Source organism: Oncorhynchus clarkii, chromosome 29 (assembly GCF_045791955.1).
Source record: "Oncorhynchus clarkii lewisi isolate Uvic-CL-2024 chromosome 29, UVic_Ocla_1.0, whole genome shotgun sequence".
Lineage (NCBI taxonomy): Eukaryota > Metazoa > Chordata > Actinopteri > Salmoniformes > Salmonidae > Oncorhynchus > Oncorhynchus clarkii.
Genome location: NC_092175.1, coordinates 39444739 through 39459568, shown reverse-complemented (window position 1 = coordinate 39459568; position 14830 = coordinate 39444739). Strand labels below are relative to the sequence as shown.

General features: G+C 41.8%; 1 protein-coding gene across 2 annotated transcripts in view; it reads right to left on the bottom strand.

Annotated features, from left to right (window-relative positions):
- The window catches only part of LOC139388001 (PDS5 cohesin associated factor B), a 120802-nt gene that overhangs the window by 91068 nt on the left and 14904 nt on the right, over nt 1–14830 (bottom strand). For both annotated transcript variants that reach the window (XM_071134480.1, XM_071134481.1), the window contains exons 2-4: nt 5280–5405; nt 4472–4675; nt 460–546 (exon numbers count right to left, since the gene is read on the bottom strand). In XM_071134480.1, the coding sequence (XP_070990581.1) occupies nt 460–546; nt 4472–4675; nt 5280–5387 (399 nt within the window). In that variant the 5' untranslated portion in view covers nt 5388–5405. The remainder of the gene's footprint in view (nt 1–459; nt 547–4471; nt 4676–5279; nt 5406–14830) is intronic.

The window sequence follows — 14830 nt, the reverse complement described above, 5'->3', positions numbered from 1 at the left end:
TAACACTATACAGAGAGAGAGAAATTGCAAGGTTAACACTATACAGAGAGAGAAACTGCAAGGTTAACACTATACAGAGATATATGGTTACCACGTAAAATAATTCCCCTCAATATATTTTTTATATTTCATGTCTCTAAGACCAGGAAAATGTATTCAAAATAATTATGAAACTTCACAAGCTTTGTTAAAATATTGTAATATTTTTATATTTCTTGAAAAGTTTATATTTCGGAAATAATAGATTTTCATCAGACAGTGACGATATGTAATGCGCAGTACACAGACACCACCAGCGCATGCTGACCCCTGACCCCTTACCTCCAGCAGGTAGAAGTATTATTTGAACTGACCCCTAACCCATGACCTCCAGCAGATAGAAGTATCTGTTAAACTGACTCCTGACCTCTCACCTCCAGCAGGTAGAAGTATCTGTTAAACTGACCCCTGACCTCTTACCTCCAGCAGGTAGAAGTATCTGTTAAACTGAGCACTCTTGGTGTCCTCCAGTCCTTTCAGCTGGCGAGTGATGAACATGAAGATATCCTGAAAATAACAACCATGAACACACAACCATCAATAACCATTAGAAGCAGTCTACAGACCAAACACGGATGTGTTACTTTAGGCTAACTAACTGTAGCTACAGACAGAGTGAAGGGTCTAGGCTAGCCTTATTGTCTGTGGCGATCTCAATTGGCAAGAGTTGAGATCGCCGGCTGAAAATATTTTTGGGGGGGGGATTCCAGATTGTTCTGGCAAATTCTCACGTAGAAACTTCATTGGGAGGAAGGATGTTTGACATGGTTTTAACATTTGTATCACAAACCAATTTTTGAGAATATCATGATGAAATTGGTCATTTTGAACCCCCTTTCAGACCTATACATGCTTCCTGCAAGACAATATGACATGATACAAACATCATCTTAGTGTCATTTAGGGCTGTCCCCAACCTAAAAAAAACTTAGTCGACCGAGAGTCGTCTGTTCTTTCGACCAATCGATTTGGTCAACATATAGAAGACACACCTTGTTTGAATAAAATCAACTACATGTAGGCTTACTGAGCTTTGTCTGATGCTTTAAGCACTGCAATTTAAAAAATGAAGACAAATTACTAAAGAGGGCGCCAGAGATCAATATACTCTAACCAGAAGAAATTAAAAACCTGTTCCAGACCCCCCCCCCCCCCCCTCCTCCCGGTGTCTGCTGCTGGCCTTTACAGATTGTGCCGTTACACTCCTGAAGTACACCAGCGGCAGGCAACTTTTTCCATTTGGAGTGCCAAGTTATCCGACCAGTTCTACTGATCTGCGTGCGTGCCAGTTATGATTTTCATATGCACATTTTCGTGGAACAGTTTCTAATTTATAATAATTCTCTTCATTTCGCAAAATCAAATGGTATTTGGTTAATCAAAATGCGAAATAAAAATGATAAACACCTAAAAAATAAATTTAAAAAAAAAGTTACTTCTATTGCCAACTATGTAAAAAAAAAAGTGCCTATATAAAGCCAACAAATTAAAACATAGCAGCCTGCAGGTAGAAAATAAATATCCTATGAATCACGTTGGCTATCCCATGTGGCCTGTGTGCAAGGAACTGGAAACATTGTAGCAGCTATTGTATTTAAGTTCTGCTGCAAACTTGTAACATTGTAGCAGCTATTGTTTTTAAGTTCTGCTGCAAACTTGTAACATTGTAGCAGCTATTGTTTTTAAGTTCTGCTGCAAACTTGTAACATTGTAGCAGCTATTGTTTTTAAGTTCTGCTGCAAACTTGTAACATTGTAGCAACTATTGTTTTTAAGTTCTGCTGCAAACTTGTAACATTGTAGCAGCTATTGTTTTTAAGTTCTGCTGCAAACTTGTAACATTGTAGCAGCTATTGTTTTTAAGTTCTGCTGCAAACTTGTAACATTGTATAAAATATTCTGTGCCCTCAGGAGTTTCCTGCTTCAGTGAGCTCTGGACAGACAAGACACAGCTGTAGGCTATTTTGTGCAAAGGATAAGAAGGAAACAGGTAGGCCTATTTTATTAAGTTTCAACCGGATCAGGGCATGACCCCCCATGTATTTTTGTGTCGTTTAAAAACAACAACATTGATTATAACTACTGTATATACTCTTAACCTTTCTGATCTCCCCATCCCGGATCCAGGATCGTGAATACAGACTCAAGCTCATTACCATAACGCAACGTTAACTATTCATGAAAATCGCAAATGAAATGAAATAAATATGCTAGCTTCAAGCTTAGCCTTTTGTTAACAACACTGTCATCTCAGATTTTCAAAATATGCTTCTCAACCATTGCAAAACAAGCATTTGTGTAACAGTATTGATGGCTAACGTAGCATTTAGCATTAGCATTCAGCTGGCAACATTTACACAAAAAAACAGAAAAGCATTCAAATAAAATCATTTACCTTTGAAGAACTTCAGATGTTTTCAATGAGGAGACTCTCAGATAGCAAATGTTCAGTTTTTCCTGAAAGATTATTTGTTTAGGACAAATCGCTCCGTTTTCTGCGTCACGTTTAGCTATGAAAAAACCCCTGTATCCAGGATTGTGTAAATCTATCAGCAAGCTCATTAGCATAACACAACGTTAACTATTTATGAAAATCGCAAATGAAATGAAATAAATATGCCATCTCTCAAGCTTAGCCTTTTGTAAACAACACTGTCATCTCAGATTTTCAAAATATGCTTCTCAACCATAGGAAAACAATCATTTGTGTAAAAGTAGCTAGCTAGCGTTAGCATTTCGCGTTAGCATTTAGCGTTAGCATTAGCGTTAGCATCCAGCACGCAACATTAACAAAAACATAAAAGCCTTAAAATAAAATAATTTACCTTTGAAGAACTTCTGATGTTTTCAATGAGGATACTCTCAGTTAGATAGCAGATGCTCAGTTTTTCCAAAAAGATTCCTTGTGTATTAGAAATAGCTCCGTTTTATACATCACATTTGGCTACCAAAAAAAATCTGAAAATTCAGTCCTCAAAACGCGAACTTTTTTCCAAATTAACTCCATAATATCGACTGAAAACATGGCAAACGTTGTTTAGAATCAATCATCAAGGTGTTTTTCACATATCTCTTCATTGATACATCGTTCTTGGACACATGCTTTCTCCCCTGAATCAAATGGTAAAGTAGAAGCAGCTGGCAATTGCGCACCGAATTCGACGCAGGACACCAGGCGGACACTTGGAAAATGTAGTCTCTTATGGTCAATCTTCCAATGATATGCCTACAAATACGTCACAATGCTGCTAAGACCTTGGGCGAACGACAGAAAGTGTAGGCTCATTCGTTGCGCAATCACAGCCATATAAGGAGAGAATGGAAAACAGAGCTTCAGAAATTCTGCTAATTCCTGGGTGATGCATCATCTTGGTTTCGCCTGTAGAATGAGTTCTGGGGCACTTACAGACAAAATCTTTGCAGATTCTGAAACTTCAGAGTGTTTTCTTTCCAAAACTGTCAAGAATATGCATAGTCGAGCATCTTTTCGTGACAAAATATCGCGCTTAAAACGGGAACGTTTTTTATCCAAAAATGAAATAGCGCCCCTAGAGCTCTAACAGGTTAAAAACACGTTAATATTTCCAGAGTGGCTTTCTGGTACTTTTAATGATATGACCCTTTTTTATACACAGAAATTGACACTCTAGGTCATTAACCAATCACAGCACTCCTTTAGGATGGCACATTCAGCAAGTCACCAGCAGAGGGAGTACTATTTGACTCCATTTTCCCATTCACTGTGTTGGTGGTGCGCATAACATTTATCATAACTTCAGAATCAGCACAGAGCCTCTGGAAATGTGATGTACTTGTAGAGTATACTGTTACAAACAATATGTCTTAAAAGGAACAAAATCAATAAGGGTAGTTTGGAGAAATTAGTATAAATATTTGTAATTTTGAATTAAATTCATGTTTGTGCATACTCCATTTGTTAGAGGCCACTATGAGGAGTATGATGAGAGCAAGATCATGCCTGTATCATGTACGGTTCACGGATCATAGGGTCATACATGTCTAGGTCTAAAAAGGACCCAAAACTGACACGTTCGTCATGATTTATAATAAAAAATGGGTTTGTAATGCAAACATCCTTCCTCGCAATGAAGTTTCTATGTGAAAATTTGCCAGAACAATCGAGACACTAAAAATATTTGGTGGAATCATCCTAGTTATATCTTCAGTTTATCCGGTGATGTGTCTGGAGAAGTTACCTTCAGCTTATCAGGTGATGTGTATGGAGAAGTTACCTTCAGCTTATCAGGTGATGTGTCTGGAGAAGTTACCTTAAGTTTATCCGGTGATGTGTATGGAGAAGTTACCTTCAGCTTATCAGGTGATGTGTATGGAGAAGTTACCTTCAGCTTATCAGGTGATGTGTCTGGAGAAGTTACCTTCAGCTTATCAGGTGATGTGTATGGAGAAGTTACCTTCAGCTTATCAGGTGATGTGTAGGGGGCCTCTGGGGCGTAGATTCTGAAAATGTCGGCCAAGCAGCAGGCCACTAGGAGGCGAACGTCCTTGTCGGGGTGCTTCAGGAAGAAGTCAGATGCCAGATGGAGAGCCAGGTTCAGGTACAACTCCTTCTCCTCCTCACTGTCCTGATCCATGTCCATGAATGTTTTCACCACCATCTACACACACACACACAGACAGAGAGACAGAGAGAGAGACAGAGAGAGAGAGCGAGAGACAGAGAGAGAGAGAGAGACAGAGAGAGAGAGGTGGATTCATTGATTGACTGACAGGTTGAGGTAAAGCTCCCTTCTCTTACCTCCCCGTCTTCATCCATGTCCATCTTCACCACCATCACACAATCAATCAATCAATCAGGTAGTCAAACAATAAAATCACAGTCAATCTTTATTATCCTGTATAAAGGGCTTCTTCTCCATGGTCCGTCTATGGCATGGGCCACAAATTCTACAGTTCCACAAAAAAAAAAAGAGGTCCAAGAACACATCCTTGCGGGACTCAAGGAGTATAACAATACACAGTATAATAACAATAACAACAACAACAACAACGTAGGGCTATAGCAGGGCTGTTCAATTGCCAGAACACTCAATTTATTTTATTCTTCCCCATAGTATCTAATTGCACTCATCTCATGTCAGAATTATTCCCTGATTAGAAGGAGATGAAAACCAAAAAAAGTGTTTAGGCCTTCCAGGAGCGGAATTGAACAGTCCAGGCTATAAGGCTGTGGTCGGGCTAATAAATAGAGACATTACTGACCTTGAGTCGGCGGACCATCTCCTCCTTGGAGATGTTGCTGGAGATCTCCTTGACCCCCGGAGGGTAGGTGATCTTCCCATCGGCCGCTCGAGACTTAGAGTGAGCCATACTCCCAGCTCAGTACTCCTACACAGAGACAGAGAGACATTTAGAGAGAGCCCTACTCCCAGCTCAGTACTCCTACACAGAGACAGAGAGACATTTAGAGAGAGCCCTACTCCCAGCTCAGTACTCCCACACAGAGAGAGACAAAGACACTTAGAGAGAGCCATACTCCCAGCTCAGTACTCCCACACAGAGACAGAGAGAGACACAGACATTTAGAGAGAGCCCTACTCCCAGCTCAGTACTCCTACACAGAGACAAAGACACTTAGAGAGCGCCATACTCCCAGCTCAGTACTCCTACACAGAGACAGAGAGAGACACTTAGAGAGAGCCATACTCTCAGCTCAGTACTCCTACACAGAGACAGAGAGAGACACTTAGAGAGAGCCATACTCTCAGCTCAGTACTCCTACACAGAGACAGAGAGAGACATAGACACTTAGAGAGAGCCATACTCCCAGCTCAGTACTCCTACACAGAGACAGAGAGAGACATAGACACTTAGAGAGAGCCATACTCCCAGCTCAGTACTCCTACACAGAGACAGAGAGAGACATAGACACTTAGAGAGAGCCATACTCCCAGCTCAGTACTCCTACACAGAGACAGAGAGAGACATAGACACTTAGAGAGAGCCATACTCTAGGATCAGTACTCCTATAGTGTAAGGATGCTAACAGTTAACCGTTAATCGGTTAACGGCAAAAATATATTTGACTTGTCATGCATACCAGTCTATAGGTCAATTTGCATCATTTAGTGGAATTAAATTAAAGTGTGTATTTTCTTTAGTCGCCATGCATCTTATTTAGCCTTTAGTGCGCAGCATACAGAACATAGGCTATTCCGTTCCTCAAACGATCCCCTGTCAGACAGCGCGATAGCAGCTCCTCAAAACGCTGGTACACGCGAGTGAAAACATGCCCAGTCATCGCACAACAAATAACAATTCTAAATGGGATGGGATGTTAGAAATGGTTGATGACCACGAGTCACGACAAAGAAGAGCTATACCCTGAACAGGCAGTTAACCCCACTGTTCCTAGATCAGTTAACCCACTGTTCCTAGATCAGTTAAACCACTGTTTCTAGATCAGTTAAACCACTGTTTCTAGATCAGTTAAACCCACTGTTTCTAGATCAGTTAAACCCACTGTTTCTAGATCAGTTAAACCCACTGTTCCTAGATCAGTTAAACCCACTGTTTCTAGATCAGTTAAACCCACTGTTTCTAGATCAGTTAAACCCACTGTTTCTAGATCAGTTAAACCCACTGTTTCTAGATCAGTTAAACCCACTGTTCCTAGATCAGTTAACCCACTGTTCCTAGATCAGTTAACCCACTGTTCCTAGATCAGTTAACCCACTGTTCCTAGATCAGTTAACCCACTGTTCCTAGACCGTCATTGAAATAATCTGTCGTTCTGCCCCTGAACAGGCAGTTAACCCACTGTTCCTAGGCCGTCATTGAAAATAAGAATTTGTTCTTAACTGACTTGCCTAGTTAAAAAAAATATATATATATATTTGCAACGCAGCCTAGTGACATCAGCAACGCAGCCTAGTGACATCAGCAACGCAGCCTAGTGACATCAGCAACGCAGCCTAGTGACATCAGCAACGCATCCTAGTGACATCAGCAACGCAGCCTAGTGACATCAACAACGCATCCTAGTGACATCAGCAACGCAGCCTAGTGACATCAGCAACGCAGCCTAGTGACATCAGCAACGCAGCCTAGTGACATCAGCAACGCAGCCTAGTGACATCAGCAACGCAGCCTAGTGACATCAGCAACGCAGCCCAGTGAAATCAGCAACGCAGCCCAGTGACATCAGCAACGCAGCCCAGTGACATCAGCAACGCAGCCTAGTGACATCAGCAACGCATCCTAGTGACATCAGCAACGCAGCCTAGTGACATCAGCAACGCAGCCTAGTTGTTGCTGTTAGAAAGAAGGGGGAAAGTTTGACAGAAATTTTAATCTATCACAAATGGAACCGCTCTGTTTAGAACGGTGTCGTCTAACGTTTTATTAGCTTCTTCATTAAAAGAGATTGAATGTTCAATAATAGGCTAGGGTGGCAGGCGGCAGGTAGCCTAGTGGTTAGAGCGCTGGGCCAGTAAAACGGTAAGGTTGCTGGATCCAATCCCCGAGTTGACACGGTAAAAGTCTGTCGTTCTGCCCCCTGAACAAGGCAGTTAATCCAATGTTCCCCGGTAGGCTGTCATTGTAAATAAGAATTGGTTCTTAACTGACTTGCCTAGTTAAATAAAAGGTTACATTTAAATAATATAGTATTTTGACTGTAAGATGATAGATAGGGTTTCTATTGTTGCATAAAAATGTCCGTTCCTTGTATAGTTTTTTACCATCCTGTTTCCACTGATCATCCTTGAGATGTTTCTACAACTTGATTGGAGTCCACCTCTGGTAAATTCAATTGGATTGGACATTATTTGAAAAGGCACACACCTGTCTATATAAGGTCCTACAGTTGACAGTGCATGTCAGAGCTAAAAACCAAGCCATGAGGTTGAAGGAATTGTCCGTAGAGCTTCGAGACAGGATTGTGTCGAGGCACAGATCTGGGGAAGGGTACCAAAAAATATCTGAAGCATTGAAGGTCCCCAAGAACAGTGTCTCCGTCATTCTTAAATTGACGAAGTTTGGAACCACCAAGACTCTTCCTAGAGCAAACGGAGCAATCAAAGGAGAAGGGCCTTGGTCTGGGAGGTGACCAAGAACCTTATGGTCACTCTGACAGAGCTCCAGAGTTCCTCTGTGGAGATGGGAGAACCTTCCAGAAAGACAACCATCTCTGCAGCACTCCACCAATCAGACCTTTATGGTAGAGTGGCCAGATGAAAGCCACTCCTCAGTAAAAGGCACATGACAGCCCTCTTGGAGTTTGCCAAAAGGCACTTAAAGACTCTCAGACCATTAGAAACAAGACTCTCTGGTTTGATGAAACCAAGATTTAACTCTTTGGCATGAATGCCAAGCGTCACGTTTGGAAGAAACCTGGCACCATCCCTACAATGAAGCATGGTGGTGGCAGCATCATGTTGTGGGGATGTTTTTCAGCGGCAGGGACTGTGAGATTAGTCAGGATACAAAGTACATAGAGATCCTTGATGAAAACCTGCTCAAGACCTCAGACTGGGGCCAAGGTTCACCTTCCAACAGGACGATGACCGAAAGCACACAGCCAAGACAGTGCAGGAGTGGCTTTGGGACAAGTCTCTGACTTGCTTCGTCATTAAGGGGTATTGTGAGTAGATTGAGAGGAAAAAAACATTTTCATCAATTCTAGAATAAGGCTGTAACGTAACAAAATGTGGAAAAGTCAAGGGGTCTGAATACTTTTTGAATGCACTGTATGAACATAATAACTGGCATAGAGATCAGTAGAAATGGTAAGATAAATTGGTATTCCACATGAGAAAGGTTGTCGACCTATTACCAGGAAGCAGGAAGTTCAGGACAGTGACGACGGCAGAATCTGCGAAGGCCAGATGGAGCGGGATGAGGATGGTTGGGTCAGGTCAGGGTTTTTTCTTCCGGTTATCTTGATTTCTTGCTCCCTCTAGTCATTGTCGTCGTATTTCATCAAACAGTGTGCTTAAAGCATCAGACAAGATCAATGCATATATAGTTGATTTTAATAAAACACATAGGGTGTTTCTTTATGGAAAAATTAATGTTTTAAAATGTCTACCAATCGATTGGTCGAAAGTACAGACGACTTTCGGTTAACCGATATATTTTGGGGGTCGGTGACAGCCCTAGAAGATTGTGATTGTTTCTCTTGAGTTGTAATCGTCTATATTTGTATGACGTTGTATTTATAAATTGTGTACAGGGCTACTTGCAGAATAAATCTTGGTCTCAACGGCACTCTGTGCTAAAATAAAGGTGATATAAAGATTCCAAACAAGATCAGGTGTTTCTGCTAAGATTTTTTGGAGTAGCGGAAAATATTGAAATGGATATAGGGGAAACCCTGTTACTGACCTCTGGTTTCTAAAGTTAGCGTGGAGAGATGGGTGAAAATGAAAAACCTAGCACATTTCAAAACTGGCCTTAAACCAATCCTATAAACCACAAAGGCCTAGAGGAAACATGACATCATACAGCATAGCATCAAGCTCGGAGAGTCTCTGAAATATTGAACGAGGTAGGCTATTCTGAGAGACTGAGGTAATGGTACTTCGGACCATGGCGGCATCCCAAACCCCATTCCCTATAATGCACCAATTTTGCCCAGGGCCCATAGGGTCTGGTCAAAAGTAGTGCACTATATAGGGAATAAGGTTCCATAGGTCTCTGGTCTAAAGTAGTGCACTATATAGGGAATAGGGTGCCAAAGGGCTCTGGTCAAATGTAGTGCACTATATAGGGAATAAGGTTCCATAGGTCTCTGGTCTAAAGTAGTGCACTATATAGGGAATAAGGTTCCATAGGTCTCTGGTCTAAAGTAGTGCACTATATAGGGAATAGGCTGCCACCATTTTAGATACAGCCCATATGTCTAGGATGATATTCTCTGGTGTGCACACTCTCTCTCTCTCCGGGAAAAAAAAGGAGAAAGAACACATTTCAACCAATCCGATAAACCATCAACGCAAAGAGAAAACACGCTGTCATACAAAATGTCAAGCTCGGAGAGCCTGTGAAATATTGAACCAGGTAGGCTATTCTGAGCGTGAGGTAATGGTATTTTGGACAGTGTGTCTAGGCTGGTCGTGCTCGCCAGAAAATCCCTGTCCTCTTTCACGCTCCCATTCCATTATCAAGACTAGAGGTGTAAATGATAAAATGTTAAAAACGAAATTGGTATCCTTAACGTAAAGAAAAATGTACACGGGAAAACTTTTTTTTTTTAGGGGGGGGGGGGGGGGGCTCACCTGCTTTCCCTTTACTAATGATGCAAGGAGCGTGTGTTCAGTTCGTGTAGAATATCCTAGCCTATTCATTGATGACAGGCCCTGCTTCACTTAAATTGTGAGACACTGCAAGCCAAGAAATGGCAAAACACAGCATTCCAATGTGATATACAGTTATTGCATGGTGGCCAACCTGTCAATTACTGCCCTCCCCCCTCTCTCTCTCTCCGGCCCTGTGCCCCCCCCTCTCTCTCTCCGGCCCTGTGACCCCCCCCCCTCTCTCTCTCTCTCCGGCCCTGTGCCCCCCCCCTCTCTCTCTCTCCGGCCCTGTGCCACCCCCTTCTCTCTCTCTCTCCGGCCCTGTGCCACCCCCCTCTCTCTCTCTCTCCGGCCCTGTGCCCCCCCCTCTCTCTCTCTCCGGCCCTGTGCCCCCCCTCTCTCTCTCCGGCCCTGTGCCCCCCCCCTTCCGTTCCGGAAAGATCCGATCATTTGCATTCTCAAAAGTACGGCAACTAATTAGTCTCCACCGTTCCAAAAATACTACATCTTAGGAGTCGATTCCTAGCGGAAGAAACTTTGTATTTTTACTAAATGTCTCGTTAAGTCACGGTATTTAAACTTTAAAGTGCTTTTTTAGGAGAGCAGCTCGGGATTATTTGATGATCAGTTCTGGTGATGGACGTTAGTCCCACTTCAGAAAATACATTCCTTCAGACTAGTAAAATGCCCGTTAAGTGGCGCTTCGAAACTATCGTCAGAGAAGGTTTCGTGTTGGAATTAAAAAATCCGTAGCGTACTCTTACAGATATAACGGCATTGTCCGACCATGGTGATATAACGACATTGTCCGACTATATCGACCATAGTGACATAACGACATTGTCCGGCCATGGTGATATAACGACATTGTCCGACCATGGTGACATAACGACATTGTCCGACCATAGTGACATAACGACATTGTCCGACCATAGTGATATAACGACATTGACCGACCATAGTGACATAACGACATTGTCCGACCATACCGACCATAGTGATATAACGTCATTGTCCGACCATAGTGATATAACGTCATTGTCCGACCATAGTGATATAACGTCATTGTCCGACCATAGTGACATAACGACATTGTCCGGCCATGGTGATATAACGACATTGTCCGACCATAGTGACATAACGACATTGTCCGACCATAGTGATATAACGACATTGTCCGACCTTAGTGACATAACGACATTGTCCGACCATACCGACATTGTCCGACCATAGTGATATAACGACATTGTCATTGTCCGACCATAGTGATATAACGACATTGTCATTGTCCGACCATGGTGATATAACGACATTGTCATTGTCCGACCATGGTGATATAACGACATTGTCATTGTCCGACCATGGTGACATAACGACATTGTCATTGTCCGACCATGGTGACATAACGACATTGTCATTGTCCGACCATGGTGACATAACGACATTGTCATTGTCCGACCATGGTGACATAACGACATTGTCATTGTCCGACCATGGTGACATAACGACATTGTCATTGTCCGACCATGGTGATATAACGACATTGTCCGACCATGGTGACATAACGACATTGTCATTGTCCGACCATGGTGACATGTCATTTTCAATACCGTTTCCTCCGGGGGTGCTACACCACTGCTTATAACTAACTATAAAGTATAACAATAAGAAATCTAAGATGTGTCAAATGGTATCCAGCTCAGGGTTCCAGCTATGTATTTGGTTTGCTGACTTGCTAGTTAAGCGGCGAAATGTCAAGATTAAGCTTCTTGGTAACAGCAGAGATATTCAACCCCCTCCTGGATGAAGATCCCTGTTGCCTAAATGTATGTATAATTTTTTTTTTTTTTTAAATAGCACCCATTTGTGTGCACTTCCTGTACCCTCGTACGGTACAGAAACGGTCTGAGTGTATGAAAATCTAGATACCTCTCAACCATATTATATACGGACAGTTCTCTGGACCCAGATTAAAACTATTCCTGGAATAGAAAGCATGCCCGATGGAGAATCTCTATTGGCAGTGTTTTCTGGTCCAGGAAAAGGTTTACCAGTAATCTGGAGTTAAGTCCCAAATTACCAGCCTATTTCCTACATAGTCCTATGTGCCCTGGTCAAAAGTAGTGCCTAAATTCAGTCAGTTATAGTTTGCTGTAAAGCCTAAATTCAGTCAGTTATAGCTAACTGTAAAGCCTAAATTCAGTTAGTTATACTTTACTGTAAAGCCTAAATTCAGTTAGTTATAGTTTACTGTAAAGCCTAAATTCAGTCAGTTATAGTTTACTGTAAAGCCTAAATTCAGTTAGTTATAGTTTACTGTAAAGCCTAAATTCAGTTAGTTATACTTTACTGTAAAGCCTAAATTCAGTTAGTTATAGTTTACTGTAAAGCCTAAATTCAGTTAGTTATACTTTACTGTAAAGCCTAAATTCAGTCAGTTATAGTTTACTGTAAAGCCTAAATTCAGTCAGTTATAGTTTACTGTAAAGCCTAAATTCAGTCAGTTATACTTTACTGTAAAGCCTAAATTCAGTCAGTTATACTTTACTAAATTCAGTCAGTTATAGTTTACTGTTAGCCTAAATTCCGTCAGTTATAGTTCACTGAATAGTTATAGTTTATCACCATACCATACACCCCAGCAGCCAAATACCGCCAAGGCAACCAGAAATATGCTGCTGCACTGAGATTTTAACCACAACCACCCCCTGCTTCAACAGGGTAGTGCAGCACACACACACACACGCTCTCAGACACACACACAGTCTGCCAGACTGTTCTGTCACTGACCTCGTTTCAACCCACAGCTGCTGCCAGAGAAGAACCCAATCCCTTATCAGCCTAGAGCAGAGCAGGGCTGAGGGGTGTACTCAGCAACTTAGACCAGGGCTGAGGACCAGGGCTGAGGGGTGTTCTTAGCCATTTAGACCAGGGCTGAGGACCAGGGCTGAGGGGTGTTCTTAGCCATTTACAGTGCCTTGCGAAAGTATTCGGCCCCCTTGAACTTTGCAACCTTTTGCCACATTTCAGGCTTCAAACATAAAGATATAAAACTGTATTTTTTTGTGAAGAATCAACAACAAGTGGGACACAATCATGAAGTGGAACGACATTTATTGGATATTTCAAACTTTTTTAACAAATCAAAAACTGAAAAATTGGGCGTGCAAAATTATTCAGCCCCCTTAAGTTAATACTTTGTAGCGCCACCTTTTGCTGCGATTACAGCTGTAAGCTTTCTCCTCCAATCCTAACGATGGACATTATGGCCAAAAAGTTATATTTGTGCTTCATCAGAACAGAGGACATTTCTCCAAAAAGTACAATCTTTGTCCCCATGTACAGTTGCTAACCGTAGTTTGGCTTTTTTTATGGCGGTTTTGGAACAATGGCTTCTTCCTTGTTATGTCTATAGGACTTGTTTTACTGTGGATATAGATACTTTTGTACCCGTTTCTTCCAGTATCTTCACAAGGTCCTTTGCTGTTGTTCTGGGATTGATTTGCACTTTACACACCAAAGTACGTTCATCTCTAGGAGACAGAACGCGTCTCCTTCCTGAGCAGTATGACGGCTGCGTGGCCCCATGGTATTTATACTTGTGCACTATTGTTTGTACAGATGAACGTGGTACCTTCAGGCGTTTGGAAATTTCTCCCAAGGATGAACCAGACTTGTGGAGGTCAAAAATATTCTGAGGTCTTGGCTGATTTCTTTTGATTTTCCCATGATGTCAAGCAAAGAGGCACTGAGTTTGAAGGTAGGCCTTGAAATACATCCACAGGCCCACCTCCAATTGACTCAAATGATGTCAATTATCCAATCAGAAGCTTCTAAAGCCATGACATTTTCTGGAATTTTCCAAGCTGTTTTCCAACAAACAATTGTTGGAAAAATTACTTGTGTCATGCACAAAGTAGATGTCGTAACCAACTTTCCAAAACTATAGTTTGTTAACCTCACTAGGGGATGTGGGACGGTAGCGTCCCACCTGGCCAACATCCAGTGAAATTGCAGAGCGCCAAATTCAAAAACAGAAATACTCATTATAAAAATTCATAAAGCATACAAGTGTTATACATCGGTTTAAAGATGAACTTCTTGTTAATCCAACCACGGTGTCAGATTTCAAAAAGGCTTTACGGCGAAAGCATACCATGCGATTATCTGAGAACAGCGCCCAGCAGACAAATCATTACAAACAGTTACCAGCCACATAGAGGAGTTACACAAGTCAGAAATAGCAAAAAAATGAATCACTTACCTTTGATGATCTTCATATGGTTGCACTCACAAGACTCCCATTTACTCAATAAATGTTTGTTTTGTTTGATAAAGTCCCTCTTTATATCCAAAAACCCCTGGTTTGTTTGCGCATTTTGTTCAGTAATCCACAGGCTCAAACGCAGTCACAACAGGCAGACGAAAAATCCAAATAGTATCCGTAAAAACATATCAAATGATGTTTACAATCAATCCTCAGGTTGTTTTTAGCCTAAATAATCGATAATATTT